This window comes from Pocillopora damicornis, chromosome 2 (assembly GCF_964200805.1).
Source record: "Pocillopora damicornis chromosome 2, jaPocDami1.2, whole genome shotgun sequence".
NCBI lineage: Eukaryota > Metazoa > Cnidaria > Anthozoa > Scleractinia > Pocilloporidae > Pocillopora > Pocillopora damicornis.
Window position 1 is genome coordinate 19,674,957 of NC_142671.1, and position 26,947 is coordinate 19,701,903.

Genomic DNA, 26,947 nt, shown 5'->3' on the forward strand with positions numbered 1-26,947 from the left:
AGCTAGACATAAAGACTGATTTACAATTTGAGTCATAACAGGCAAAAGACCTGATGTGCACTGCTTTAAAACAGAAGCAGGGACGGGATCAAGAGGACAGGATTTGATGGTCATCTTACTAAGTAATTCCGAGACATCAGACGATGTTACAGACTTAAAACATGACAAGGCACACTGATGGACAATGCCATCGGACTCCACAACAATATCAGATGTGGAGTCAAGTGAGTTTCGCAGAACTGTAATCTTTTCACTAAAGAAGTCAATGAACTTGTTAGCAAGATCACCATCAGATGCACACCCTGAAGGATACTCCGCTGGCAAGTGCTTATGTAGGAGCTTATTTATCGTATTGAAAAGAGTTCAGGGATTATTACTACTCTCCCGTATAATGCCTGAGTAATAGTCAACTTTCGTTTTCTTGATCAAAGCATTCACTCTAAGGCATCTAGAATAATCCGATTCTCGTTTTGAAGAACGCCAGCGCCGCTCGAGAGTTCTGCGTTTTCTCTTTTCAGATCGTATTTCCTCAGTGTACCATAGGGCGGTTGGGCAAAGAGTAATGGTCTTAGTCTTCAGAGGCGCGTATTCAGTGACTCTGTTGATAACGAAAATGATGATGATGATGAAGTCTTCCTTGCACAAGAAACTCAGAAACTCAACTCTCAATTCCCCTCCTTACCACTAGATAAATTTGTCTTAGGTTAGGGATTTTAAGCAAGTTTATGTTGATCACTTTTCAATTAAAATCCCACTCTTTTTTTCACCTCTCAACAGCACTCTCTTTTAGACTGGAATTACCAGTTTTATTTGCATGTTAGTTATAGAGGGGAAATGAATTTTGGCTCAAGTCAGTCTTCAGTTTGAAAAAGAAATGAAGAGTAGAAACATTGTTGTTGTCTTTCTTGGATATCTTTTGTTCGAAAACTTGTAAAAGTTGTAAGTCACGATCATATTGAACTGTAAAATAACTTTCAGCACCCCTGTTCTACTTACAATGTTGAAAAATGGTAACCCCCGCATAGGGTCATGTTTCAGATGAATATTTTTCAACAACATGGCCTGAGGGTGTGAGACAGCAAAATTAATGAAAAAATATACATTAAAATACTTGTGACTATGATTGTAGCGTGCTTTCTTCCTTTAGTTCAGGAAATGATCTCCAAAAGAATTTGTGCTAGAAGAAAGAATTGCTTGAAACAGCATTTTCGATGACAGGTTGATGTGTCTCACTCACCAAGGAAGTTCAAGCTAAAAGATGTGTTAACATTTTGAGGTAATAAAGATTGGAAAATGATCAACTTGGAGAGTCTAGAAAGCCCATTTGTGGTTCCACTGATGATGACCTGTCCAAATGACAACATACAGCTTGTCAGCACCAGCATACCCAATTCCATTCAGGAAAACGAATCATTTATAATTAATCTCGCAAAGCTCTCAAAGTGGAAAGGTGTGTCTGCTGATGACAATGGAGCATGGACATTAAAGGGTAGCCGATGTAGGTCTTACAGTGTTAAAAATGATGGAGATGGTCGAGTTGTTGCTCTCAGCAAAACTGGTCAAAAGTATACCAACATTGTTGTTTGCTGGACACCAAATGTGTGTAAGTCATGTCCCGAATTTCACATTAGAACAAAGGAAAGTACCAAACAAAAGTTGGCAAAGAATATTGCAGATGTGAAGTTCAACATCAGGAGAGCATCTTTTCTAAACTGTCAAACCAGTTAGAGGGGTTACTGCTGCCAGCACTGTCACCCTTCCAAGCCAGGCTAAGAACACGAAGCAAAAAGTAGGCCTTACACCTGGCACAGCAGCTAAAAAAGGCAATGACCCGTTGCTTGCAGTGATGAAACTCAAGAAAAGTACTTTTCCAGGCTTCATAAGAGAAGTTGTCTGCAATGACCTACCAACAATCATGCTCAACATAGATAGTCAACCGGAAAAAATTGTCAAATTTTGTTACCATAACCTGGCCTGGTTTTTTAACTGGGTTTAGTGGACATGTTCCTTTATTGCTTAGTATAAAACAATTATATTCAAGCAAGGACAAATGTCTCCGTTGCCGGAGTCCCTCTTTTCTTGTATAAGCAGGGCATGGCTGACTGACACAAGCAGTGGGCTGTGCAGTTGGTATGGCTAGTTTGCAGTGTGCCCTAGCCAAGGAAAGCCTGCCTTTAAAGGCCTCTGTTTGGGTTGCCATAGATGCATTTGTCACCTCCTTGACTGCTCCTTGACAGGCATATTTCAGTTTTAATTTGTAGCTTAAGCAAGAGAGAAATTGAATATGTGCTTTCTTTTCCCTTCCCTCTTATTTGGGAGCAAAGCCTAAAAATGGATGATGATTTCTCTTCTTAGTTTTGCTTGTCAATTGTATTTCAGCTTTATCCCAAACTTTGGCGGGAATGTCTTCATTACTAAGAACCTGATATTCCACTAACTCTTCTTGAGGCAAGTGGGTTTCACCGGCAGTAGTCAGCAGAACTCTGGAATATTTCTTCAGAAATAATTCTACATCCTTCAACATTAACCCCTCTGGAACAAATAATTATGTAAATTTGGGTTAATTGTGTAATCTTGCTAAGGGCTGTATGCTTCAGTTGTAATTTTCACCAGGTTTTTAGCTTGATATTATTTAATGTCACTGTTATAACCATGAACTTCCATATTCCGTTTAATATGGGGAAAAAATTTACAATCCTTTCTTAACCATTGTGAGGTAGCTTTCACTTCCTAGTTGTAATATGTAGTTTATCTTGTGAAATGAAAACAATTTTTTTTCACAAGTTTAGGATAAATATTTTATTTTAATTATACCGTCTGTGGTTGAATTGAAATAAGATCTCATCCACGATTTTTTCGATCTCTTGTTTGCATGAAAAATATGTTTACCCATATGGCAATATTTACACTTCTCCATTTCCTTCATAAAACTGTCCATATTCACCATCCTGGATCTAACAATTAATTGATTTTCCTTTTCATCTTCCTGTGTGTTGTTTAAGAATGTTCTTGATTATTTCATTTTATTTTTATAGGAATTAAACTCAATAAGAGACAAATCTCAACACTTGGAAGGATCCGCTTAAATTTTCCACTGCACAAGGTAACACCTACCAAGCGCAGTCGTCGCGTCTTTGCTGGTGGGGTGTCAATTTTGCAGTCCTCTTTTGGCTCTTTAAATAAATGTTTACAACCCATTTCGGCAAGAGTCCTGCTGTCTAAACTTTTTCCTGCCTGCTTCCAAGAAGTAAACTTTCCATTTTTGTTTTTTAACAATTACCTTCATCAGAAACAGTCAAGGTACCCGGCATTTTTGATACGCTAGATGCGATCGCGCGCGCCATCGCTTATTTCTCTCGCAAGTACTTTGCTTGCGTGTATCTTTGGATCCATTCTCCATGCAGTCAAAAAACTCTTTTGAGCCTCCTTAACTGGAGTAAAATTTCTCCAAAGACAAGGCACAAGCATATTTCCAAAACTTGCATAACAGGTACAGTAGAGAGAAGAAAAAATCAAGAAAGTCAAGGTTTCTGGGACAGGTCGTGATAATGTTCTAGAGGTGAAATCAAATCTATCAGAAATACCGTATTTTCGTGGTTGTAAGGCACACTCCTGAATTTTTTAACTCGTTTCTTTCAAGTTGTTAAACCAAAAATTTCGCCTAAATACCCAGATATAAGACGCAATCTCAACTTTGCGCTTTTTCACTATCTTCACTTTCAAAACAATAGCGTTTTCAAAGTTCCTAATTACAGTCATGACACCTTTTTTTAACAAAAGGCAAAACGATCTGAACTTTAAGTTGAAAATAGTAGCGGAAGGAGAGGCAGTGAAAAACAAGCGGGAAATTGCACGCGGAATATTCAAGTTAATGGTTCACAAATGGGAAAACCAACAGCATATGCTGTTTAATGGCAAGTTAAAGATGACTGCCAAACATGCATCCATGGGTTGGTACAAACCAAAATACCCAGAACTGGATCAACGCTTAGCAGACTGGTTTAGTGATCAAAGAAGTCAGGGTACGATAAAGAATTGTTTTGTCTTCAATTTGCACTAATTTGCACTTGTCCTTTAACACTGTACTGTTCTATTTTTAGCAAGTCTCTCAGTTAATAGCGTAATGTTTGGTTAAAGGTGGAGGAACTGAGCTCCAATCCGGAGTTCAAAGCATATATAGGTGGTACAACAACTGGAAATGTTGCCACGCTGTATCTATGAGAGTGAAAACAACTTGGTGCAACTTGGTTTGTGTTAAGGGCCCAGAGACGTCATGACTACCAGTTAAGCCACATCTTAAACATGTGCCTGGAACAGAATTCCTCAAGATTTAATTGAGAAGGAGGAAGGGAATGAAGAGACGGAAGATGCAGAGGAGATTATTGACAATGAATTCGAGACTGACAGTGAAGGTGAGGAAGGAGAATAAAACATACCTGCAGCAGCATTAATAGAACAGTTCTTTCCAGAACCACCAAGTCGAGTGAAGTCAATAACCAATATTTCCAGCCTTCTATCTATTTATCTTGTTTTATACCAGGTTAAAGATAGAAAATAGGACATTCTTGAATTTCGTTGCATGAAAATACTTGGGTATAAGACGCGCACCGAATCTGAGACAATTCAAAGGTGGTAAGGTAAAATTTCTTTGAAAAATGCTGCGCCTTATAACCGAAAAAATATGGTATATCCTTACTTACAATGGCTGGAGCCATTTATTACTGAACAAAGCACAAAATCAAATTTTGAAACTGAGAGCATTGATATTTCTGATTCAAATGATGAAGGCAGTGACACAGCCAGAAGTATAAACCCAGATATTGAGGCTGTGAGTAACACCTTTCAGCCACCAGTGAAACCCACACCAACTAAAGTGACTAAAGCCAAGAGGCCTTCCTGAAGGTTCCACAAACAATCCAGCACTGAGTCAAAGAAAACACAAAATGTTGCAGAAGAAGCAGAAATGGCATTAATTCAGTCACTTGTAGCAAGTATTGTCAAGGACTACAGAAGTCAGGAAAAGGAAAAGGATGACGATGAAACATTTGGTAATTTAATCACATCCCAGCTAAAACAGTTGCCCCCAAACAAAAAAATTCTGGTGAAAATGCAATTTGATGTATGAACAAATGATGAATCTTATCAGTGGAGGTTCACCATATCAATGTGCTCTTTTGTTTTTCAACTTTCGAAGTGGATTGCCGCGATAAAGCGAGATGAAGGGACGCTTTTTCAGGTGAGTGTCGAGTCGTGACTACAGCGAGCTGTCAAACGCACGTGTGCACTTTTGATATATATGTTCTTGAAGTTTTTCGATTTAAGACTCAGTTAGTTCCCGTCTTACTTGCTTCTTACACGTGAATTGCGTACTCGATTCATATCCAGAGGAACTATAGACTCATTACATTAGATTTTGGTCGATTTTGGCCGAAACTGTCAAACACACATGGCACCGGTTTGTTTGTTTTCATTGACTCAAATATGATTATTAATATTCCATGAGATTCTCCCTTGTTATCAGCGATTTAATTCAGAGTGTTAAACTCGTTTCCTAGATTTAAAAAAATTGTGGAAATTTATATCCAATATTTAAGACAACCATTCATACATAGATTTATTAAATTGTGACGGTTTGAAATACAAATACTTCCTCTTGTTTGAGAAACTACTGCTACATTATGCATTTAAATTTGTTTTTAAACACTTCGAGCAAATGCAATCGGTTGAAAAATTTCTGTAATGAAGTTAGAAAATACAGTAAAAAAGGACACATTCCTGACAGTTACTTACTTGGTCTTGTAAATTCTTCGTGCAGTTTCACTTATTTGCAGCAGTAAATTGTAAATTTTTACCCAGCGTACACTACATATATTACTTTATACAACAGAACTGTACAATTGATTTTCTGATTATTATAACTGTAGAATTGAAAGATGGAAGAATTCCTAATGGTTATGGTTCTTGCCTGGCCTTTTGGAAGGCAGAAGAACTCCACAAATTTGCCTTTCCAGCCTCTGAAGTAATATTTGCATTTGCATTTGTAATATTTGCTGACCTCTTAGAAGATATGGATTATCACATTTGGCAACTTACTGTCAGGATGACAGAACTTGTCTTCTGTAAACGGGATGGATGGGTGCTCGATGATGTTCATCTTTTCTCCAAGTTAACTCAACGCTACTTACTGAAGAGCATAGGGGTCTGACTTCATGTACAGTCACTGAGCACAACCTTCTTCATATTCCTGACGATGCTATGCGGTTTTCACACCCTGACAACTACTGGTGTTTTCCATTTGAAAGGGCAGTGCGGAGGTATGTTACAACAAAGTCCAACTTTAAGAACATTGAATGCACCTATGCCAAAAAAGAAGCACGACGTGAATTGCTTCAACATCTCTCCTCTAGCATCAAGGACCAGCCCAAACAGTACAAGTTCTGCCTGGAAAAGGTATTTGAAAAGTTGTTAGTAGCCATAAAATGCCATCACTGCATTGTACATGTAAATTTTACACTGAAAGTCGCCATAATGTAATTACATTTCAGAATGTAATTGTGAACAAAAAGGAATTCCTGGGCTGCCTTAACTTTACATACAGTAATTACAGACTCAGTCATGAAGCCATTAGTTTGTTGTAGACATTACATTAAATGATATAATTGTAACTCCATTGTTATGCAGTCCACTAATACTTAAGGCATGTAAATGAATCCTAAAGAAAGGTTAGGACTACAAATAATATTGTTAAGCTAAGCCAAAAAAAAAAAAAAGATGATTTCCACGGTGATTTAAAAATTTGAAAAGTTAAAGTTAGCTTTTGTATGGAAGAAAAACTACACAAAACTTTAAACCCTCCGTTCCATTTCTTGTTCTCATGTCAGTGATAATTCATACAGTGATCTTTAGCCAAATTAACTTTAGTTCTTATAATTATGTTAAGCTACAATCTGACTGAGAAAAATATTAACTTTTTTTCTAGATGAGTGCCACCAGTTTGGAAGGAGCAAGACACTTAAGTGACATTGCCAAAACCTCACCTCGTCATGAGAACTACAGCAAAAAGGGAATTCTTGTTGGTGGGTCTGAGAGAAATGAAGTCCAGCTGTCAAAACAGGATGTGGATCTCATCAAATCAAAGTTTACTGGGTCAAGTACATCAAGTGGTGAAGTTCTTGTTCCGGAGATAGCTTTGGCTTACAGAAGTCTTCTTTTACCACAACAAGGTATTCAAGGTCAGGGCCTATTGTACAGGACAGGAGAACATGTTTTTCTTAACATGAACAATGTCCAATCAGTTGTTTTGGTAGAAAAATTTCTAGGTCTTGAGATTGAAGGAGAATACCACAAGTTTATTCAAGGCCAGTTACTTCCAACTAAACAAGATGATGATGGTAAACTTGTAACATTTGCAAGTACTGGCTTCCCATTTTATGCCATGGGAGTCTTTCTCAGAAGATTATTGTATCGGCGCCAAGTATTTTGAGAAAGGCTATAGTTTTTCCTAATCCTTCTGAGCCTTTAGAATCAATTGTTGTCGATTTTATGAGGAAGAGCATGCCACTGTCTCCAAACGATGTGGTAGTACCATTGTACCCAAAGGAAGGAGAGATGGTTTTCATCAACGGAACTGATCCCCAGCCATGGTTTGGAAGGGTGTTAAGTGTTGATGCAAATCACCAAATTGCCAAAGTTCTGTACTACAACAAGGTTGGAGAGAGGGAAGATGTATATGGGTCTGTTATTGCTATGTATTCCCCAGAAAGAAATCCTCGTTTAGCCAGTGATAAAGTTTCCTGGAACACTTTACTTCATAATGCTGATGGAGACTGGAATGAGGACATATGGGAAATGGTGCCAGTTGATTATTAATGGACAAACACTTTAGAACACCCTGAGATGCTAAGCTGTTTTTATCATCGGTGATTCATTATTTTGATTACTGGTATGAAACATTATGATGATGTTTTATAAAGATAAAACAATAAATCAGCCAACATCAAAACGCAAACGCAAGTCTCAATTATTTATGGTTTACTAAGACACAAGTCACAACAAACCACTGATAGTTGATATTGCATTTTATTTTATTTTATTAGCTGATCTGGTATCCCATTTATGGCTAAAAGTAAAAAAGACATAATTTGGAGTTTTTAACTTACATTATTGCTGTTAACAACTGATGCTGTAGATTGTATTCCGTTAATGAGAAATTAATTAAACACAAGTGTCTAATTAGATTCATAATTTGATGGGAAATGATTAAAATACACAAACCGTTTTGTTAATGACATTAAAAAAATTGACGTTTAATTTTCAATCTTACATTAATGGTCTTTAACTGAAACTCCTCTAAAATTATAAAAAAAAAACAGTGATGGTCTTAGCCTTACACATTTATTTAATATAATTTATGCATGCAGCCTGGCTTACGTCATATATTCCATTTATGTAAAATAAATGGTTATTAGAGAACACAATTGATGGGAAATAGATAAACCAATAATGGTCCAGTGTCATATACATTCATGGTTTTATAAATTAAATCAATGTTTTAAGTTCCTTGAAAGAAAGCATTGATGTTTCCAATCTTACATTAATGGTTTTTAACTGAAGCTCTATCCCATTAATGGTTTAAATAATAAACCACTGATGGTTTTAGCCTTACACATTAATGGTTTAGGCTTATGTTATATTCCATTAATGTCAAATAGCATAACATGAATGGTTATTGGCGTACGCATTGATGGGAAATAAATATACCAATAATGGTCCCATGTTATACACATTCATGGTTTTTATAAATCACAATTATGTTTTAAGTTCCCTAAAATCCCATAAATGGATTTCAATGTAAAACCATCCATGATTTTTCCCAGTCTTAATGTTAATTGCTAAAAAAAACACTTAAATTCAAAAAACACATTAATGTTATTTCAGTAGAAAAATTGGAAATCGCTCTTTTTCCCATTAATGTGTTTTTTCTAAAAATGGGAATTAGCAAAAAAACCTGGATGTTTTTTTGAAATTTTTTCATGTGATACATCCCATTTCAAGCACTTATCAAAACATTAGGCTTAGTCATACAGATTTTTTTAACTATGCTTCACAAAGCAGGCTATGCCCCCACTTTTTTTTAACAGTTCAGGGAGGAGGTATTCAAAATAAAATTTGTCTAATTTTATCTTCATCTCTGAACAAAATTCTGCATCAAACCTCACTCTTTCTAAATGAAAGTCAGATTTACAATAACCATAAAAATCTACCCATTCACAACCTGTCAACATCATCTGTCCCATGATCTGGTAGTAATAGCTATGTGTTTTTCGAAGTTTATAAACCCCATTTACACATTTCAGATATTTCAGCTGCGAGATTGAATCCGTAATAGGGCACTTGATTTCCAGCAGCCCCCACGGATTGTTTTCAGAGGGATCATAGACCCTTCGATCTGGAGAGGCAGCCAGATGTGGACATGATGGGTTGATAACAATCCCGGCAGGGAAAACATCAGCATATGCAGATGCTGCCTCTTCTTCTGTATTAATACCATGCCTCATGGCTGCAGTTTGCACAGTCTTCTTTAGTTGCCTTGCTGCCAGTGATTCAAAGTCAGCCCTTCGGGCACAAACAACTTTAAATTTACTCAAAGATAGCCTCTGTGCCCTCAGATCATGCCACTTCTGAGTATCAGACTGCTCCCTTGTTTCTTCCTCATATAAACAGGATTGTGCTTGTGAGGCACTAAGCCCTTCAGCAAAGTTAAGTTCTGCCAAAGTAGGCACAAATGTATAATTGCTTTTAAGCAATGGTACACCAAAAGGCGGTGGCTCCTGTGGCCCCTCAACATTAATGTGAATTTTTGGATCATTGGTTGTGTTCTGACGTTGTTGGTATGATGTAACTGAGCCATGAGCTACTCTCCCTAGTTTACTATTCACATAGTCCAAACTGTCAGTTTCTGGAACAATACTGTTTACTTGCATGTCTTCATATTGTTTGAATGTGTCTCTCACAGAATCAATGATTTTGGGTAAACCAAAATGTTCCAGAATCGGATTATACAGAGTGGACCGTACTCCATCTAACCTGCGTATTTTCTTTTTTTGTGTTGCATCATTGCTCGGTGGTTTCACTTGCTGCACCAGCACCTCTTGCACCTCGCGGGGATTGATTCCTGTTGTCCTTTGAGGAAGGTGCCATGTTAGTGGTAGACTTGTTTTTGACGTGGCAGGAGATACACTTTTTAAGCCCAGTTTTCTATAATGCTCAAGGAGGTAAACCAGCCCTATTGCATGGTTACAGAGCCCTGCACCTGCTTCACAGTTGCCGGAGGTACTGGTTATTTTAACTTCGGGAGTCCTTGATATCTCAACCTAAAAAAAATTGAATGGATAAGTATCTGCTGTGAATGTGTGTGTGTATGTTTTAAGAATTAACTCGTATGAAAATTACATCAAGCAAAGTTCGAGCTGAGACAAAACTTAAGTATTATAAATAAGCTTACCTGTAACCTCCATGGCTCTTCATTTTTTCTCTGTGATTTGTAGCTTCGAGCTCTAGCAATTACTTCTGTATCCTGAGTTTTTAGTGAAAGCAAAGTGCGAATATGGAAGTTTAATACACTATAGATTTTGCACAAGAGATTTCGACTGGCGAATCGTGCAATAAACGAAAAAAAAGCACCATCTAAGATGCTTAAAGAAGCATGCATAGCGTGAAATCACACCAGTGTTGCAGTTAAATTTGAGACTGAAATGAAACTTTTACCTTTGACATCGAAGGTATACCCTTCGCAGAAGTTACTATAACCACGAGTTACCACCTTCTTCGGGACTTCTCCATCGGTCTCAAGCCATGTCTCGATAAAAGAGGCGTCAAAAAACGGAACATTGCGGAGAGATTTTGACCACGCAGTAGAAAATCCACCTTCAGCCATATTGGCCAAACAAGCATGTCGTCCAGGATGCCCGTCCAGCCTCGTTTTGGTGCGGCCCTCGATCCAAGATGGCGGTGCGTGATATTGGAGTATTGAACACAAGATTGTTTATTTTTCATCTTAGTGGGTGAACAAAATGCTTATAACTTTGATTTATAATAGCAGACTAATATTATAACAAGTCATTTTTGAGTGAATATTTCAGCTAATTGCTGTAATGTTACTTAAATGTAGCATGAATTTGAACGTAACATTGGGCTGATCTCCGGTGTAATAGCCACAGCTGACGTCATGAGTCGCTTACCATCGGACTTCGCATAAATATAATACTGATAAAACGGTAATTGTGTAGTTCTCGGTAGTTCTCTGGTTCTCGTGGTTCTTATACTATCAGACTTCACGTAATATAACTCTCAGTAACGGTGATTGTGTATTTCTGGTTCTTGTGGTTATCGTGGTTCTCTTGGTTCTCTTGGTTCTTCTGGTTCTCTTGGTTCTTCTGGTTCTCGTGGTTCTCTTGGTTCTCTTGGTTCTTCTGGTTCTCTTGGTTCTCGTGGTTCCATGTTATTTTCTTCATTTCCGGTTCAAGCGGAAGTAAAAAGCGAGATTGTGCAGGCTCACATATACTTTCGCCAGTGGTATTTCCCATTAGTCAGAGATCGGCTGTGTGTCGAACGGGTCAATAAAATCGTAGTTTTATCACAAGAAATGAAGTGTTTTACCAAAGTTGTGTATCTTTTGGTGGCTTTCAACATCTTGGGCTTCTCCTACGCTTACAACATGCCAATTTCGGAAGCAAGTTACAGATTTATACAGCTTGTTTTGAGCATTCATTCATCTGAATCGAATGCGAATTTAATATGGTTGCAACATGGTGTGGTTATTAGGGGTGATCAGAGAAGGCCAACATCCAGTAATCCTGAAGATTATGTTGTACATGATATCATACTATGGGATCCATTAAGTGTTTCTTCGAATAGTACCTTATGTTGTCCCAATTGCCTTGAATATTCTGGAATGAATCAGTCTCTTAGAGCTACAAGATGGAAGGACGGTAGAACAAAATGTGATGAACCACGTCGCCTTTACGGTTTAACGAACAATGTCTTACTAGTTAGTAGAGTATATGTTTGTGACTGGAAACACCAAATAATTGCCCACGATCCCTATGTTTTGTCACAAGTTAAAGGTATATTGCCTATTCCATTCATCTTATTTCACAAGGCCGGAGTGATGAGAGAACTGCACAGCTTTATTATCTCTCATGCAAATGCTGGGTTGACGATTAGTGAAATTCAAACTCTCTGGCTACAGACAATGTACGATGCCTATGGTTCACCAAGGGAAGCCTATATCTCTGCATGGAACAAAAATTCAAACATTTGTCTCTGTTTTCCCGAGTTTGACCAAAGATTTCAACAACCAGGTGAGAAGATCATAGCCTTTTGTATAGCCAGGAATTACTTTGAGAAGGAGCATTTATATACAAAGAGAATGTGTGAAATGACAGCCAGGAAGTGGCTAAGTTGTGATCATACGTTTAAGGTGTCTGCAAATATTGGATTTGGTTTAATAAGAGATGGGTGAAGCTGTATGATACACTATTTATTGTCCTTAATGAGGAGGGACATGTGTTAAGCTGGAAGCTGTGTAAAGGAACCAAGTTTTCATCTATTGAAAATGTTTTGCAACTCGTAAAAGACAGGCTAGATAAACAAGGACAAAAGCCAGCAATTTTCTTTTTAGATAATTGCTGTTCATGGCGTGCAAAGCTATTAAAGATATTTCCCAATGTAACTATAAAATTGGACCCTTTTCATGCAATACAAAGAGTTGTAAAGAAAATCCCTAAAAAGAAAGGTTGTACTGAAACAGTTACACAGCTTGAAAGGAAAATGATACTCTCTTTAAGGCAACTTTTCCGTGATACAAAGGATAGGGGTGAACAGAGAACAATGGACACCCCCTCACCAGAAGTTATCCTGGAAAATATTGAGATTTTTATGAGGCAGTGGAGCAAAGCTGAAATAGATTCCATTCCATTGTTGTCATCTAGTGCAGTAAAAGAGATTAATAACCTGAAACATCATGTCATCAAAGGCTGTTTGTCTGGAATACCACCATCAGGAGGGACAAATAGAAATGAAGCAATAGACAAAAGTTCAAACAAGTCTCTAAAACGGTCCAGGATCGGCCTAGAATTGGCTCTTGCATTTCTGGGGTTATTCTTTTACAAATGGAATGAAAAGAAAATATCTTGCAAGCTTACCAACAAGAGGAAAAAAGTTACTTATATTCAACCTGTGGAAACTTACAATGTGATGACTGAGGATTCCACAACTGATGAGCAGTTTGGTGGCTCTCTAACTATTCAGGAGAATGGAGAAGCAGCAGACTGCGAGTTTGTGGAAAACTTGTCAGACATTGATGAAGCTATTGATTGTATTAACTATTTACTAGAAGAACATTCAGATACATCAAGTGATGATGACAATCTCTTATTGGATGACCAGAATTGTGACATAAGTGATGATGAGGACTGTGTTAATTTTCTCAACAATGCAGAAATTGCCAATGTTATTCAGCAAGCATCAAACTTTAGTTTTTTAAGTAAACACCTGGAAGATATCAAGGGTGAGGCATCTATTTCACGAAGTGCTAATGATCTGATAAACCTTAAAAATGTTCTTTGTCTCTTATCTACTGTTACAAGTAATGCTCAGTATCATGGAACAGATCTTGATGCATTTCTTCTTTTAAACAATTTGCAACGAATCAAAATTCCTGGAGATGGAAATTGTTTTTTTGTGTCTTTAGCAATTATGATACAGCAGCAATTGGCAAAAGGCACTTTAAGTGCTGAGGCAAAGGCACATGTGGAAAATTTAGGGTTAATGAAAGGTGCTCACACAGATGTTAAACAAATGGCTATGGCACTACGACAAATCATTGTGAAAGAGTGGTTGGCCAATCCCTCTTCCTATGAGCCTTTCCTCACTTCAGAACAAGATTATGAAGTAGAAGCAAATGCCTTTTTACAAGATGGCCACTTTGCATCAGAACTTGGAAATTCTATGCCTCTTGCTGCCTCCAATGCATTGCGCATCTCAGTTGTGGTCTTCACAGCAATGTTAAACTTCCCAGTTTTGCCAATTTTCTCAAGAGACAGGACTCTAAGTGACAATCCAATATATCTTGCTTATGAAATGCGCTTTGCTGGCCATTATGATGGCATTGAGCAGCAAAATGCTGTACAGCAAGATGAGGAGCAGCAGAGAAGTGTACCTTCTTCTCAGTGTAGTAACCAGCATCAAATAACATGCAGGTGTGGACAGGGAGCTAAAAAAAAAAAACAGGAAGCATTTCCTGTCATGAATATAAGAGTGGCTGCAAGTGTTTTCAGAAAGTGATGGGGTGTAGTGCATACTGTCAGTGTATAAACTGCAATAATCCTAGAGGCAAGAAGGTATCATCAGGCTCTGCATCAATTACATGTTCAGCTCGAAAGCGGCGACATCATGACAGTTCAACAGAAGGGTTAAGTGGAAAGTCATATACGGAATTCAAAGCAGGTTGAACAATGACAGTACACTGGACACTCTTTCCTAAAACCCCATAAAATCATATACGGAATTCAAAGCAGGTGGAACAATGACAGTACACTGGACACTCTTCCCTAAAACCCCACCAACCCCCTGGAAATTCCAATTCAGGTTCATACATTGCTTTAAATTTTTGGGTCTCTGACACCCCACCCTCCTGTCCAGGAATTTCCAATCCCTTCTGTGGGGGGGGGGGGGTAGTACAGATATTTTCTGGACCTACACAACGTCTTTCATAATTTCTCTTAAATAAATGTCTATTTAACAGTATTCTCAATTTCCCTTAAATAAATATCTATTGAAAGCTACATGTATTCTCAATTTCTCTCAATTAAATCTCTATTAAAGTTTTCATAATAATTTCATGTAACAATATTATTTCAACATTCTTTTCAACTAAAGCAATGGTGGCAATGTTGCTCTCTCTCTAAAGGCATTGAGTTCAGCTTGAAATGGATGACCCTCTGACATTGTGAAGATATTGCTTGCAGTAAGCTTGTCATCATTCTTCAGGAAGGTTGATCTGTAGTCTTGCACAGAGATGTTGTATTTGGCCAGCTTCTGCTGAAGGTTATTATTGGGCAGCATTTTATAAAAAATTTTCAGTTTGTTGATGACTTTAAATATGCCAAGACCAGCAGCTGCCAGATCTTGCATGGACTTTTGTACCAGACTGACATTTGGACAGCAGTGCGAGGAAAAGCTTGTGTAGATGCGGCGGGCAGTTGTGTATGGCCCTTTCATTGTTAAGATTCTAAGGGTAACATCCTCATTTGCCACACCCACTTTTATTACCTTAGCAGAGCCATTAAATTTGCTAGCCTATGATAAAGTTAAATTTAAAACACTATAAGTTAAAATTATTTTACTTTGAGTTGGATTTTATATTTTCATGGTCTGGTAAATGGCAAATACCTTTTCTTTCTTAATTCATACATGTAAATGCACAAGGGAACTCAGGGAGGTTTGAAATTGAATTTCTTTTTAAGTCCTGACACCTTGGGAGAATGGGCACACATAAAAATTTCTACAAAAATAAAGTGATTCTGGTTGAGTTGGGGCATGAATGTTGGCTTCCTTATTCCATGACCAAGAGTTTGATAAATATTAGCACAGGAGAAGTTTTTGTTCTTATTCTTAAATTGTAAGTACAGTATTGCACTTGCTGTTATTGATATTGTCACAGTTGTAAACCTGGTCCTTTTAAATGCCAAATTGACACCCCAAAAAATGAGTGTGTGATTGTAGAAATGTTGCTTCCCCTCCTTCCCAGAAGACTTTTTTTCACCCGAGTTAAATCCCTTCTGTCCCTTGATCATTTTCCATAAATTTTCCTAGACATATTTTGACGCGTTCGTTCCACCGTGGCCGTCGTACACCGCGAAACAGGCTTCGTTCCCTGGATTGAAACAAACTTCCAAACAATCTTCCATTTCACTACGACCACCTTGGTTGCCTTGGCCATATACTCGCACAACAATGTTCCTGGTTCTCACTTTACTTGACATTTTTGCTACTGCAAAAGCTTTATAACCGATAAGAGCAAGCTAAGAAACTAGTCATACAAGTACACGTGCGATACTTCATTACTCACTGTGTGCGAAATTCCCTTGTAAATCTCGAGGCTTTGGACAAGAGTTATTGCCATGTTTAGTGTTCCCAAGGAAATTTTATGACTTGTTACCCCTGTCTCCAAATTTATGGCCTTGCTCAGGCGATCATATGGTACATGCATGCTGAGAGCAAGGCGGAGTACGTGTTTGTTTCGCTTAGAATTGTTGCAGTTGGCTTCCTCTTCCGCGCTGGCCCCTTGTGTGCTTGGCAACTTATCTTGAGGCTTAGCGAATTTGAAAAAAGCCTCATGGGCACTTGCACTCAGGGAGTACTTCACTGGTGGAACACTGTTATGTTCTACATAAATTTGCTCAAGCACTACATTAAGAGACTGGATAGGATAATTATCCAGCTCTTCGCAATGCTGGGCCATTACCTCCAGGTCTTTCTCCTCCTTTTTCTGGTAGAAAAGGAGCATTCGCTCAGCTAGGCCATTTTCGGCAGACAACATTTTCGGCCAAACCGTTTCGAGGAACTGCTTTGGGGTAGTGAATGCAAGGAGCGAGACTTGTGCCGACGGGACCCCTGTACGTTTACCCTTGTTGCCCTTCAGCATGTACCAGCAATCGCCGTCGTAACACTCGCATAGTCGTTCCATGGTCAGATTCGCTTGAGGACCTTTCGATAAACTCGTAATCTTCGTTAGAAATGAGTGGGCCTCGTCGATGCAGATGATAGGGTTGGTATTGCCCATAGTGAAGTGATTGAACAGGCCATTACTCGACGCATCATCGATAACGATGCTTTTTTCTATTTTGGGCTCCATATGTTCCACGATAGGATCTATGCATCCTAAATGGCATGCAGGTGTGTTCCCAGAACCTGAAGGGGAGACCACAACAACGAAAAGATTCCCCCCTTCTTTGTACGTGGAGAAGACCTGTACTGAGCTCTTTCCAATCAGCGCGCTAGTTGAGGTTAATGCACTCAACAGAAGAAGAGGAAGAACCACGAGAACCAAGAGAACCATGAGAACCACGAGAACCACGAGAACCACGAGAACCACGAGAACCACGAGAACCACGAGAACCAGAAGAACCACGAGAACCAGAAGAACCAAGAGAACCACAAGAACCCCGAGAACCACGAGAACCAGAAGAACCACAAGAACCAGAAGAACCACGAGAACCAGAAGAACCACGAGAACCACGAGAACCATGAGAACCTCGAGAACCACGAGAACCATGAGAACTACGAGAACCATGAGAACCAGAAGAGCCACGAGAACCAAGAGAACCACGAGAACCAAGAAAACTAAGGGAACCACGAGAACCAGAGAACTACCGAGAACTACACAATTACCGTTTTATCAGTATTATATTTATGCGAAGTCCGATGGTAAGTGACTCATGACGTCAGCAGTGGCTATTACACCGGAGATCAGCCTAACATTGTTTATTTTGCAATTAGGCAAGTAAATAAAAAAGTCTCATTATTGCTTCTGTGGTGGTAAACTTGTTGCATGAATAGTTTTCAGTTTATATGGTGTGTCATGGATCAAATATACCAGGCATTGAGTTCCTTGGCTGTTAGTCTGTTTTTTCATGGCTTTGGGTCATCCTCAATATCTTCTACAATGTTGTGTAGTGTCAAAAGTAATTATAAAAGCATAAGAAGAATGCACAATTTTATGGATGCCGTTGACACTTTTTAGATGTTGATGAGAGACTGTACAAATGCTTTTTTCACACTTGACAGGAAGAAGATATTGTCAAGTTGCTAATAAATTTGAAGCTTGGAACAGTTGTTTCTTTTTCAGTACTTTTAAAAACTTTAACAAGTTAGTCTTAAGGCCAGTCTGAATAGGACACTTACAGGTAAGCAATGTTGTTGCCTCTGAAAATAAATGTTGTGATAAATAGAAGTAAAGTGTTGATTTATTCATCTACAAACTCAAACAATTTCCCAACCATTTCTTTTGACTACTGTATTCTCTATAAGAAGCGAATCTATAGAAAACATCAAGCATATATTATAACACAGATGTCTACAACCATGAAGCAACTGGGCCAGTACTTCTCACATATGCCCACTGCCAACGCACTTCCCCTTGCTCAAAATTAAAGTATTCAGTTAATGCTTCTTGAATTTGAATACCATTAGCTATATAACAAGAACCTCTCACTCTATTTAACCCAACCAGGGCACCTGTGTCTGTGTCAGACACCACACTTCTCCATTCCCCGTGCTTTATGTTTCCTGTTTGGTCCATACTGTCTACAACTCCAGATGGACAATACAAAGCTGTCTCAGTTTGCCTCAGGTAGTTGTGGAGACAAACAGTTGCTTGAACTATAAGCTCTTCAGTGTCAACAGATGCAGAAATTGGGTCTTAAACACCTTCCACCTTGCTCTTAAAATACCAAAGGTATTCTCTATTACCCTCCTTGCCCTGGATAACCTATGATTAAATATCCACTTGTGTTCGGTCAATAACTTCCCAGGATAGGGACATTGAAGCCATGGCTTTAAGGCAAAGACTTCATCTCCAACCAAAAAGTAAGGTAAAAGGGAAACATTACACACTCCAAAGTGTTCAGGTTTGGGGAAATTTATTGAGCCATCTTAGATGGCTTTTCCTATGTCTGAATGTGATAAGACACCACTGTCATTATTGCCCCCATAGTCACCAATATCTACCAAAGTAAAATTGTAATGAGAATCACAAATTGCCATTAATACAAGGCTAAAAAAGCCTTTATAATTGTAATATAAAGATCCACTATTATTTGGACATTTCCTATTGACATGTTTTCCATCAATTGCACCAACACAGTGAGGTAAATTCCACAGGTCTTCAAATCCCCTTGAAATTTCTCTCCAGTCATCAGGTGAACTTGGAGGTCTTACATAAATGTCTCCCAGGGCCTTCCAAATTGCACTGCATGTCTTCCACAGAATGTGGTTGACAGTTGTCCTACAATAGCGATGACTGAAAGCTAATGATTGTTGATCATCCCCACCAGCCAACATGTGCAATGTGACGGTTAAGCGTTCTGCAGCAGAAATGGTTCTCCCATTTTAGTAGTCTTCTTCTTAAGGGGCCAACCAAGGTCAACAAATGTTCGAACCTCTCTGGGCTCATACGTAAATATCTAAAATCTGAGGTGATAAAAGCCAAGACAATTTGGACAATTTGTATAAGACTGAATTTCATTCAATCAGCAAAGGGAAACAGAAAGCTCACCTTATCTTTCTGAAGCTAACGCAGATTAAAGTAAACAGAGTTTACCTGTCTGTATTGAATATTCCCTCAAGCAGTCAATAATTGACTCCACAAGAGCAGGGCTCCAAGACCACTTCCTTACCTGATAAGCTGGACTTCTTTCTTGATGCCATTCTTCTGACAATGACAGCACTTGTGCATGCTCTGATTGTCTGGCCTTGACCCAGTTGACCTAGCTGGGCAAGCCAAAGTGTTTATATGGAGAAAAGTTGATGTGGCTTGGAGGGTGACCTGGGCTAGGTTGCCCTTCTGACCGAGCCAACTTTGTGTTTCTCATGTAAATGGTTGGCTGAGTTTTGTAAGGAAATGTAGGAAAAGTTGGCTTGCTCAGGGTAGCTCGGATAAGTAGGTGGCCCTCTGCTCAGACAACTTTCCTTCAAATAAAGTAATTAATCATATCTAAACTTAGATTGTCTTCTTCTTTGGACAACTGTAACGTGAAATAGATGTCCAGGTGAAGATTTTAATATTACTAAACAAATCTACACACTAAGGCGGCCCCATGCTCTCTTCCTTGGCCTGCCACAAACTGGGCCCCTCACTACATTTGCATCATTGCACCATCTCTGTCCTCTCTATGTATGCCACCAGGCTACAAACAACACAGGTCTTCACGTTTTCTGGAAAAGAAGGAATAAAACAAAACTTGTGGGCCAAGTGATCAGGCCTGGAGGTTTTGATATCTGTAGGGAGAGTGAATTCCCATGAACCCTCCCTCTTGAGAGAACAAGACAAGTCCACTAACAACAGTTCATGAGGTTGTGCTCCTGATGTGAAGGCCAGCAATAGAACAGTTTAGTAAGACAATTGCTTTAATGTCAAATCCTCAAGTGGTTTGAGAGACTCGAAGAATGACAACACTGTTTTAACATTCTATGTAGAAATTTACTCTTAAAAACACCTTTCATAAGCCGAGAGACAGTGTGTTCTCCCTCTTGTTGATTTAGGCCACTGGGTTGTGTTGTCTACCTGTAGGTGGACATGTTTGGGTACAGGTTGCAGGTGCTGCAGTAGTGCTTTGAGGGCTAAAGTGGCAGCCCATTACTCCAAGATATTGATGTGTGCCTCTACCTCTTTTACATTCCAATGGCCCCCAACAGATATTCCCTAGTATGCTGCCCCTCAGTCCTTTTTTGATACATCAGTCCAAAGGGTAGGGCCAATCAGGGGTGTGGTATTGGACAGCCATTCAGATGATTGCTTTCTGAGACCCACCTCTCCAGGTTGGCTAGGGTCTGGTTAAAGGGATGAGTACATTCTGCTCATGGCCATATTGAGCCACCGCTTGTAGGTGTAACCACTGGAGACTTCTGTAGTGAAGCAGGGCAAGCATGATCCTTGTCTGAGAAGCATGGCTCATGCATCTGATCAGAGTGGAAAGAGTCCTCAATTATCCACTCCTTTGAACGAGGAGAAGTTGATGTGCGTTCACAATACTGAGGAAGACAACGTGTCACTATTGTTGAGTCCAAATGAGCCGCTAGAAAGACAATACAGTGGCATGGGGTGACTGAGCATTTCTCCATCTTGACCAAGAAGCTCAGCTTTTTCAGGAACGCCACCACCTGTGCAAACAGCTTTTCCAGCACCCTGCTGTGTTGGCAAAGTAACAACATTTTGTTTATGTAAATTACAATCCGGATTACTAGAGATCACAAGAAGTTTGGGAAATGCACGCCAGAGGCCAAAACCCAGCTGCTACAGCTGCGTTCCAGTAGCACCTGTTTATTCACATCTATGAACTTCTGGATGGAGCTTGGGTCTGTAGGTTCACTCCCCACATAAATAATCAATTAGGGGTCATTTGATTCCAACTTTTTCAGAAAAAATTCAAGGGAAGTTTAATTCTAAAGAAACACAAAACCATAATTGGTTTAAGGTTTAATGGTTTAATATTAATAATGTACAAAATCCTAGTAATAAAATAATTACTTATAAAAATCACAACAATAATTAATAACTAATAATAACCATGTAATATTCATTAATCTTAATTACCATATAAAACTTTAGTAGGAAAGGGAAAGCAATAGGGGGAAACCGAATTCCCATATAAAAACTGCTCTCCAAGGGTAATATAAATAAGTATACGTTGTATAGGAAAGAGGAAACTAGAGAAACAACTAAACAATGGACAAAAAGTAAAATTTGAATAAATCTCATTTAGAGGTGCCAAATAAAACAATGTATTAAGATAATTCAGTAATCGCATTCTAAAGGAATTCAAACTGGAAGCTGACATAGCAAAATTAGGTAAATAGTTCCAATCATTAACATAACAGTTTGAAAATGAAAACTTAAAATAGTCAGGCCTGGCTGCTCTAGGCCTTAATTGAAAGTTATGGTTACTTCTAGTTCTTGTCAGGCCAGTCAAATCCACATATTTGGCAAAGTGAATATCAGTGTCATTAACAAAGTTTATTTCAACTAAGATAGTTTGAAGGCACTTTATACTCAAATTGTGTCATACCAGAAAAATCCCGTGGAGAATGAGGGGGATGTTAAAAGCTAAACTTTTAGAAGAAAACTATGCAGCTTAAGTGGAATATCCTGGGGATGAGGGGATGCAAAACAAAAACTCTCCAATATCTTCTGGAACTGCACATTACTGTCAGTCCATAAACTTTGTTAATTAGGTAGGTCAGAGAATAAACATCTCTTTTAACTGATGGTTTTCCCATTCCATCTACGAGCTCCAGCGCAATGTAACTATTCTTATAATGGCCTTTTAAATGCGACGGTTTTGGGACGGCAATTTTAGCTTTCGTGAAGGCAACACTTTTGCCAAAATCGACTATAATGGGGTGAAAAAGCTGGTCCTCACGTTTCTATAAAACAACGTTGTTGCATTTGAGGTCATTGTGCATAAATCCACACCTATGAATGTGGTCTAACGCGACTGCTGTGTCATGAAGAATCCTCTTCCATTCCTTCTGCTCGGAAGGATTGGAAGAGGACTATGCCGCTTTGTAAACTGTGAGGCTTTCACTGCCCTCCCCATGGTATTTTAGCACAAGACTGACGGGCTTTTTCTTCAAGACGACACCAAACAAAAGTGGGATGCCGGGATGATCCCCTGATTGTTGCAAAACTTGCACTTCATGTCTTGTTTCTCTTTGTAAAAAGGTTAAAGTGCCGCTACTGATCGACTGAGCACCTTGGTGTCGAACCAAATATTTCGGTTCACGCTCTTTCAAACTCATGCCTTCAGTGGCCTTTAGTGCTGCTGGACCTTGAATGGCTTCTTTCTCTTTTTTTCCCTGATTCTTTTGAAGAGATGCTGAGACCATCCTTTTCCCCCTGGGCAAGTTTTGCTCAGAATCACCCAGTCTTCTCTTCTTTGATGCTTCTTTGGGTAGATCTATGGCTAAGCGATGTCTGGATCTTGTGGTTGGTTGGTCTTCCTTTAACTCTCCTTCTGATATATCAGCTCTAACCTTTCTCTTCTTTTTTTGCTGTTTTCTCAAATTCTTATAATATTCTTGACGCTGTTCCAAATATTCTCTCTTTTGAGTTTTTCACTGCTTATTTGACTCCATGATTGTAACAGGACAAGAACAATGTCAAATGGACTTAGATCAATATAGTACCAAGTAATTCCTGTATCTTTACCTAACCACAATCAATGTGGCAATGCGTCTGGGAAACGGGTGTATAAAAAAAAAGTGTAACATATTTTAGGCATGACATAACCCCAAAATAGTTATGTCACACATGAAATATGTCACGCCTTGAAGAGTGATTCTCACTAGTTTGTTCAAATATTTACTTTTGAAATTACGTCACAGGAGCAAGCTTTCTACAATCACGACCTTAGGCGTGCTATGCACAGTGCTGTCCAATACTCTGTTCAATAAGTATGGCTAATATGCACTTACGTTGCGACGAATGCTCCAAAAAGTTAAAAACATTTCAAGCGCTTGTAAAGCACTCTGAGAAATGCCATGAAGACAGGCCAATCCCAAGAAGGGCCACGTTTTTCCAAGACAACAAAGAAGTGCAGCTCATAGCAGCTTAAGGTCTAAGATCCCCCGCTGTTAGAAGCAAATACAAAACGTGGTTGACCGGAGTTGTGGATCGCTTGAACAGAATTCACCATTACAGGCATAAAAATAAGTTCACTCAAGTAACAAATGGGTAGATCATCTTATATTTAAGTTGGTTCAAAGAACTGTAAAACTTAGAAGTGAGGTAAAACTCTCATGTGAATGCAGTAGTGTCTAACAAAGCTCGGAAAAATATATTTACCAGTCACTCTGGTAAATATTGTTCAAAATTGGCATAATATGGATGAAGAGATCTAGTCATTTGTACTGCATTGTACATTGTATTGTCAGGGGAACACTACACTCACCAAGTCTCAAGGCCTAGAGACTATAAGTGTCAGTTGATTTACCGATATATACTCAATCAGGTTCATTTCCTTTCACAGGAAATTGGCAGACTTTAGAATACAACATGGTTCCAACGAAATATTTTCAACAGTTGCTCGAAGATCTCAAAAATCCTGAACCCCATTCTGTCAAGAGCCAGTACCACTGGCGAGTGCCTATTTTATGCTCCTCCGCAAGGAAGGTGAAGGTGTTTTTTTCACCTTGGCATAATTAAACATGCTTTGGCCAAACAAAACATTGTCACTTTGAAAGAGAGAGCATTGTGGAATGGACATGTACTAGTCACAGAGCACGAAAAACAAGGGGACACTGATCGTGTACGAGCTCTCCTTGCCGCCAAAAGAAAACTTCACGGGGCAATACCAATAGCTAGGATAATGTGCATGAGTAATCTAATAATTGGGTACAGAGAAGGTCGGGGTTACCCGCGAGATAGATGTAATTTGGTGGCCAAACCTGTATCATACAAGTCTCATGGGAAAAATGAGCATCAGACTATTTGTAAGTCATGTTCATCTTGAATAATTCTTTAAGTTACACAGAATTTTTTTCTGATTCCAGTTACTTTTTATTTTTCAAGTCAGTTCAGTTGAGGAATGTACCTAATGTTTCTGTACACATACTAAATCTAATAAATAAAATTTGTGAGGTAAGACTAAAAACGCCTTTTTGTCTACAATGCCAAATCAAACTGGAATTCACCCTATCTGTAAAGAAACCTTGGGGAAAACCTAAAAAAAGCACAAAACTTGAACAAAAAAAACAAAAAATATATATATATTGTGGGAGGAAAAAGAAAAAGAAACTACAAGTTCATCTCACATAAAGATCCTTCAGTTGAGAATTGTGTAGTTCACATGTGGAAAATAACTGGAACACCTAAGTTCAAGTTACTACAACCTTCCTTATATATAATAAGCTATACCTTAACTCCCTCAGGCAAGAGGGCATAGAAGAGATCAAGAATAACCCTCAAGTATACACTACCCAGGAGGGTATAGAAGAGATTAAGAATAACCCTCAAGTATACACTACCCAGGAGGGTATAGAAGAGATTAAGAATAACCTTCAGGTATACACTACCCAAGAGGGTATAGAAGAGATTGAAAATAACCCTCATGTATACACTACCCAAGAGGGCATAGAAGAGATTAAAAGTAACCCTCAGGTATACACTACCCAAGAGGGTATGAAAGAGATTAAAAGTAACCCTCAAGTAAACACTACCCAAGAGGGTATGAAAGAGCTTAAAATTAACCCTCAGGTATACACTACCCAAGAGGGTATAAAAGAGATTAAAAGTAACCCTCGGGTATACACCACCCAAGAGGGTTTAAAAAAGATTAAAAGTAACCCTCAGGTATACACTACCCAAGAGGGTATAGAGAAGATTAAAAATAACCCTCAGGTATACACTACCCAAGAGGATTTAAAAAAGATTCAAAGTAACCCTCAGGTATACACTACCCAAGAGGGTATAGAAGAGATTAAACTAACCCTCAGGTATACACTACTCAGGAGGGCATGAAAGATTGTCACACTTAAGTCACACTAATTAATATCAGGAGACTGCTCTTTGTCTGGACTCTCTCCCTTGACCTAGACTGAAGGTCGAGGCATCCGCTGTCAGTTATGGGTCAAAGGATCATTGAGACAATCAAGCCCCTCCACCACGGCAAGGTGACAGTCTCAATGGAGAGGAAAATCTTATGTGTTATACTCAGGTATACAGTACCCAAGAGTTAACAGGTTTGGTGAACAACTGAAACCCTCAGATGTACACTACCCAAGAGAGCTCAGGTTTGGTGAACAAACTGAAACTCTCAGGTATACACTATATATACACAGGTATACACTTGAGGCGTGGCATACTCGACAATGTGTGGCCAACGTCATCTACGACTTCCAAAAGGACTTGACTGAATACTGCAAATCTGACATCAAACTCCTCAAGCAGGGGTGTCTCTCCTTCAAGTCCGTATTTGAGCCTCTGGCTTGCTTCAATCCCTTTTCCCACATCACCATTGCCTCTGCTTGCAACTGGGATCTCGGTCAGAACCGCATGGAAGCTGACATGATCGCCAACAAACCGCTCTACGGCTGGCGCTTGAACACCAATCATTCTCGCGTCGCCCTGGAATGGCTCCACTGGCAATAATACCAGTTACTGGATGAAGACGATTACATCCGACATGCAGGCAATTCCGGCAAGTACCAGTTTCCTCATTCTCGGTACACGGTAGACAGATACCATGAGAAAACCAACACCGTCTACGAGTTCCAAGGCTGCTTTTGGCATGGTTGTCCGGTCTGCTATTCCAATCGCACCAAATCCCACCGCTGCCTCGACGATAGGTGCTTTGACGACGTGTACCGTTGCACGCAGGTCAAACTCGACTTACTGCATAATCGAGGTTTCAGGGTAGTCAAAATTTGGGAGTGTCAATGGGAAAAACTGAAACGAGAACGTGAAGATGTTTGCGCATTCGTTGATGCCCTAAATTTCTCGGCCCCTCTAAATCCTCGGGATGCATTCTTCAGAGGTCGTATGAACGCCTTATGACTCTACCACAAGGTAGACGAGACTCGCAGGGAAAAGATTTGTTACTTCGATTTCATGTCTCTGTACCCGTAGGTCAACAAGAATGGTAAGTACCCTCTGGGACATCCCGAGATCATCTCTCAACCCAGTCATACAGACCTTTCTCGTTATTTCGGCTTAGTGAAATGCACGGTGCTTCCACCCCATGGTCTCTTCCATCCCGTGCTACCTTACCGTCACGCCGGGAAACTCACCTTTCCGCTCTGTGCCTCCTGCATGACCGAGGAAATGTCCAAACCCTTTCTGGAGCGTACTCCTGTCTGTACTCACACAGATTCGGAATGCCAACTTGTAGGGACCTGGTGCACACCAGAACTCCTCAAGGCTATTGAGAAGGGATACGCAGTCGTCTGCGTACACGAAGTGTGGCATTTCCCGACCACTCACAGAGGGCTCTTCAAAGACTACGTGAACACATGGCTCAAGATCAAGGAAGAGGCCAGTGGGTGGCCAAGTGATGTGGGCAACAATCCCCTGAAACGTTAACGACACTTGGACGATTACAGAGACAAAGAGGGGATCGAATTGGACCCGGAAAAGATCGAGAAAAATCCCGGACTGTGTATGTTGGCA

At 39.3% G+C, this 26,947-nt stretch overlaps 3 protein-coding genes across 3 annotated transcripts; 1 reads left to right on the top strand and 2 right to left on the bottom strand.

Moving 5' to 3' along the window:
* Window positions 1-3,861: 3,861 nt before the first annotated feature.
* LOC149050233 (uncharacterized) lies at window positions 3,862-8,268 on the top strand. Its single transcript, XM_089195744.1, has 3 exons — window positions 3,862-5,236; window positions 5,925-6,450; window positions 6,980-8,268. The coding sequence occupies exons 2-3, from the start codon at window positions 6,256-6,258 to the stop codon at window positions 7,481-7,483; spliced, it is 699 nt and encodes a 232-aa protein (XP_089051870.1). The 5' UTR covers window positions 3,862-5,236; window positions 5,925-6,255; the 3' UTR covers window positions 7,484-8,268.
* A 3,322-nt stretch (window positions 8,269-11,590) lies between these two features.
* Window positions 11,591-19,519, bottom strand: LOC149050234 (uncharacterized). Its single transcript, XM_089192289.1, has 5 exons — window positions 19,461-19,519; window positions 18,921-19,069; window positions 18,169-18,453; window positions 16,133-17,442; window positions 11,591-15,360 (listed from the first exon to the last, which is right to left on the bottom strand). Exons 1-5 carry the CDS (start codon window positions 19,517-19,519, stop codon window positions 14,935-14,937), a joined length of 2,229 nt encoding a protein of 742 aa, XP_089048415.1. The 3' UTR covers window positions 11,591-14,934.
* A 2,359-nt stretch (window positions 19,520-21,878) lies between these two features.
* LOC113680956 (uncharacterized) lies at window positions 21,879-23,859 on the bottom strand. The gene is given in 1 exon segment (XM_089195291.1): window positions 21,879-23,859. A coding segment is annotated over 1 exon segment (774 nt). The 5' UTR covers window positions 22,669-23,859; the 3' UTR covers window positions 21,879-21,894.
* Window positions 23,860-26,947: the final 3,088 nt, after the last annotated feature.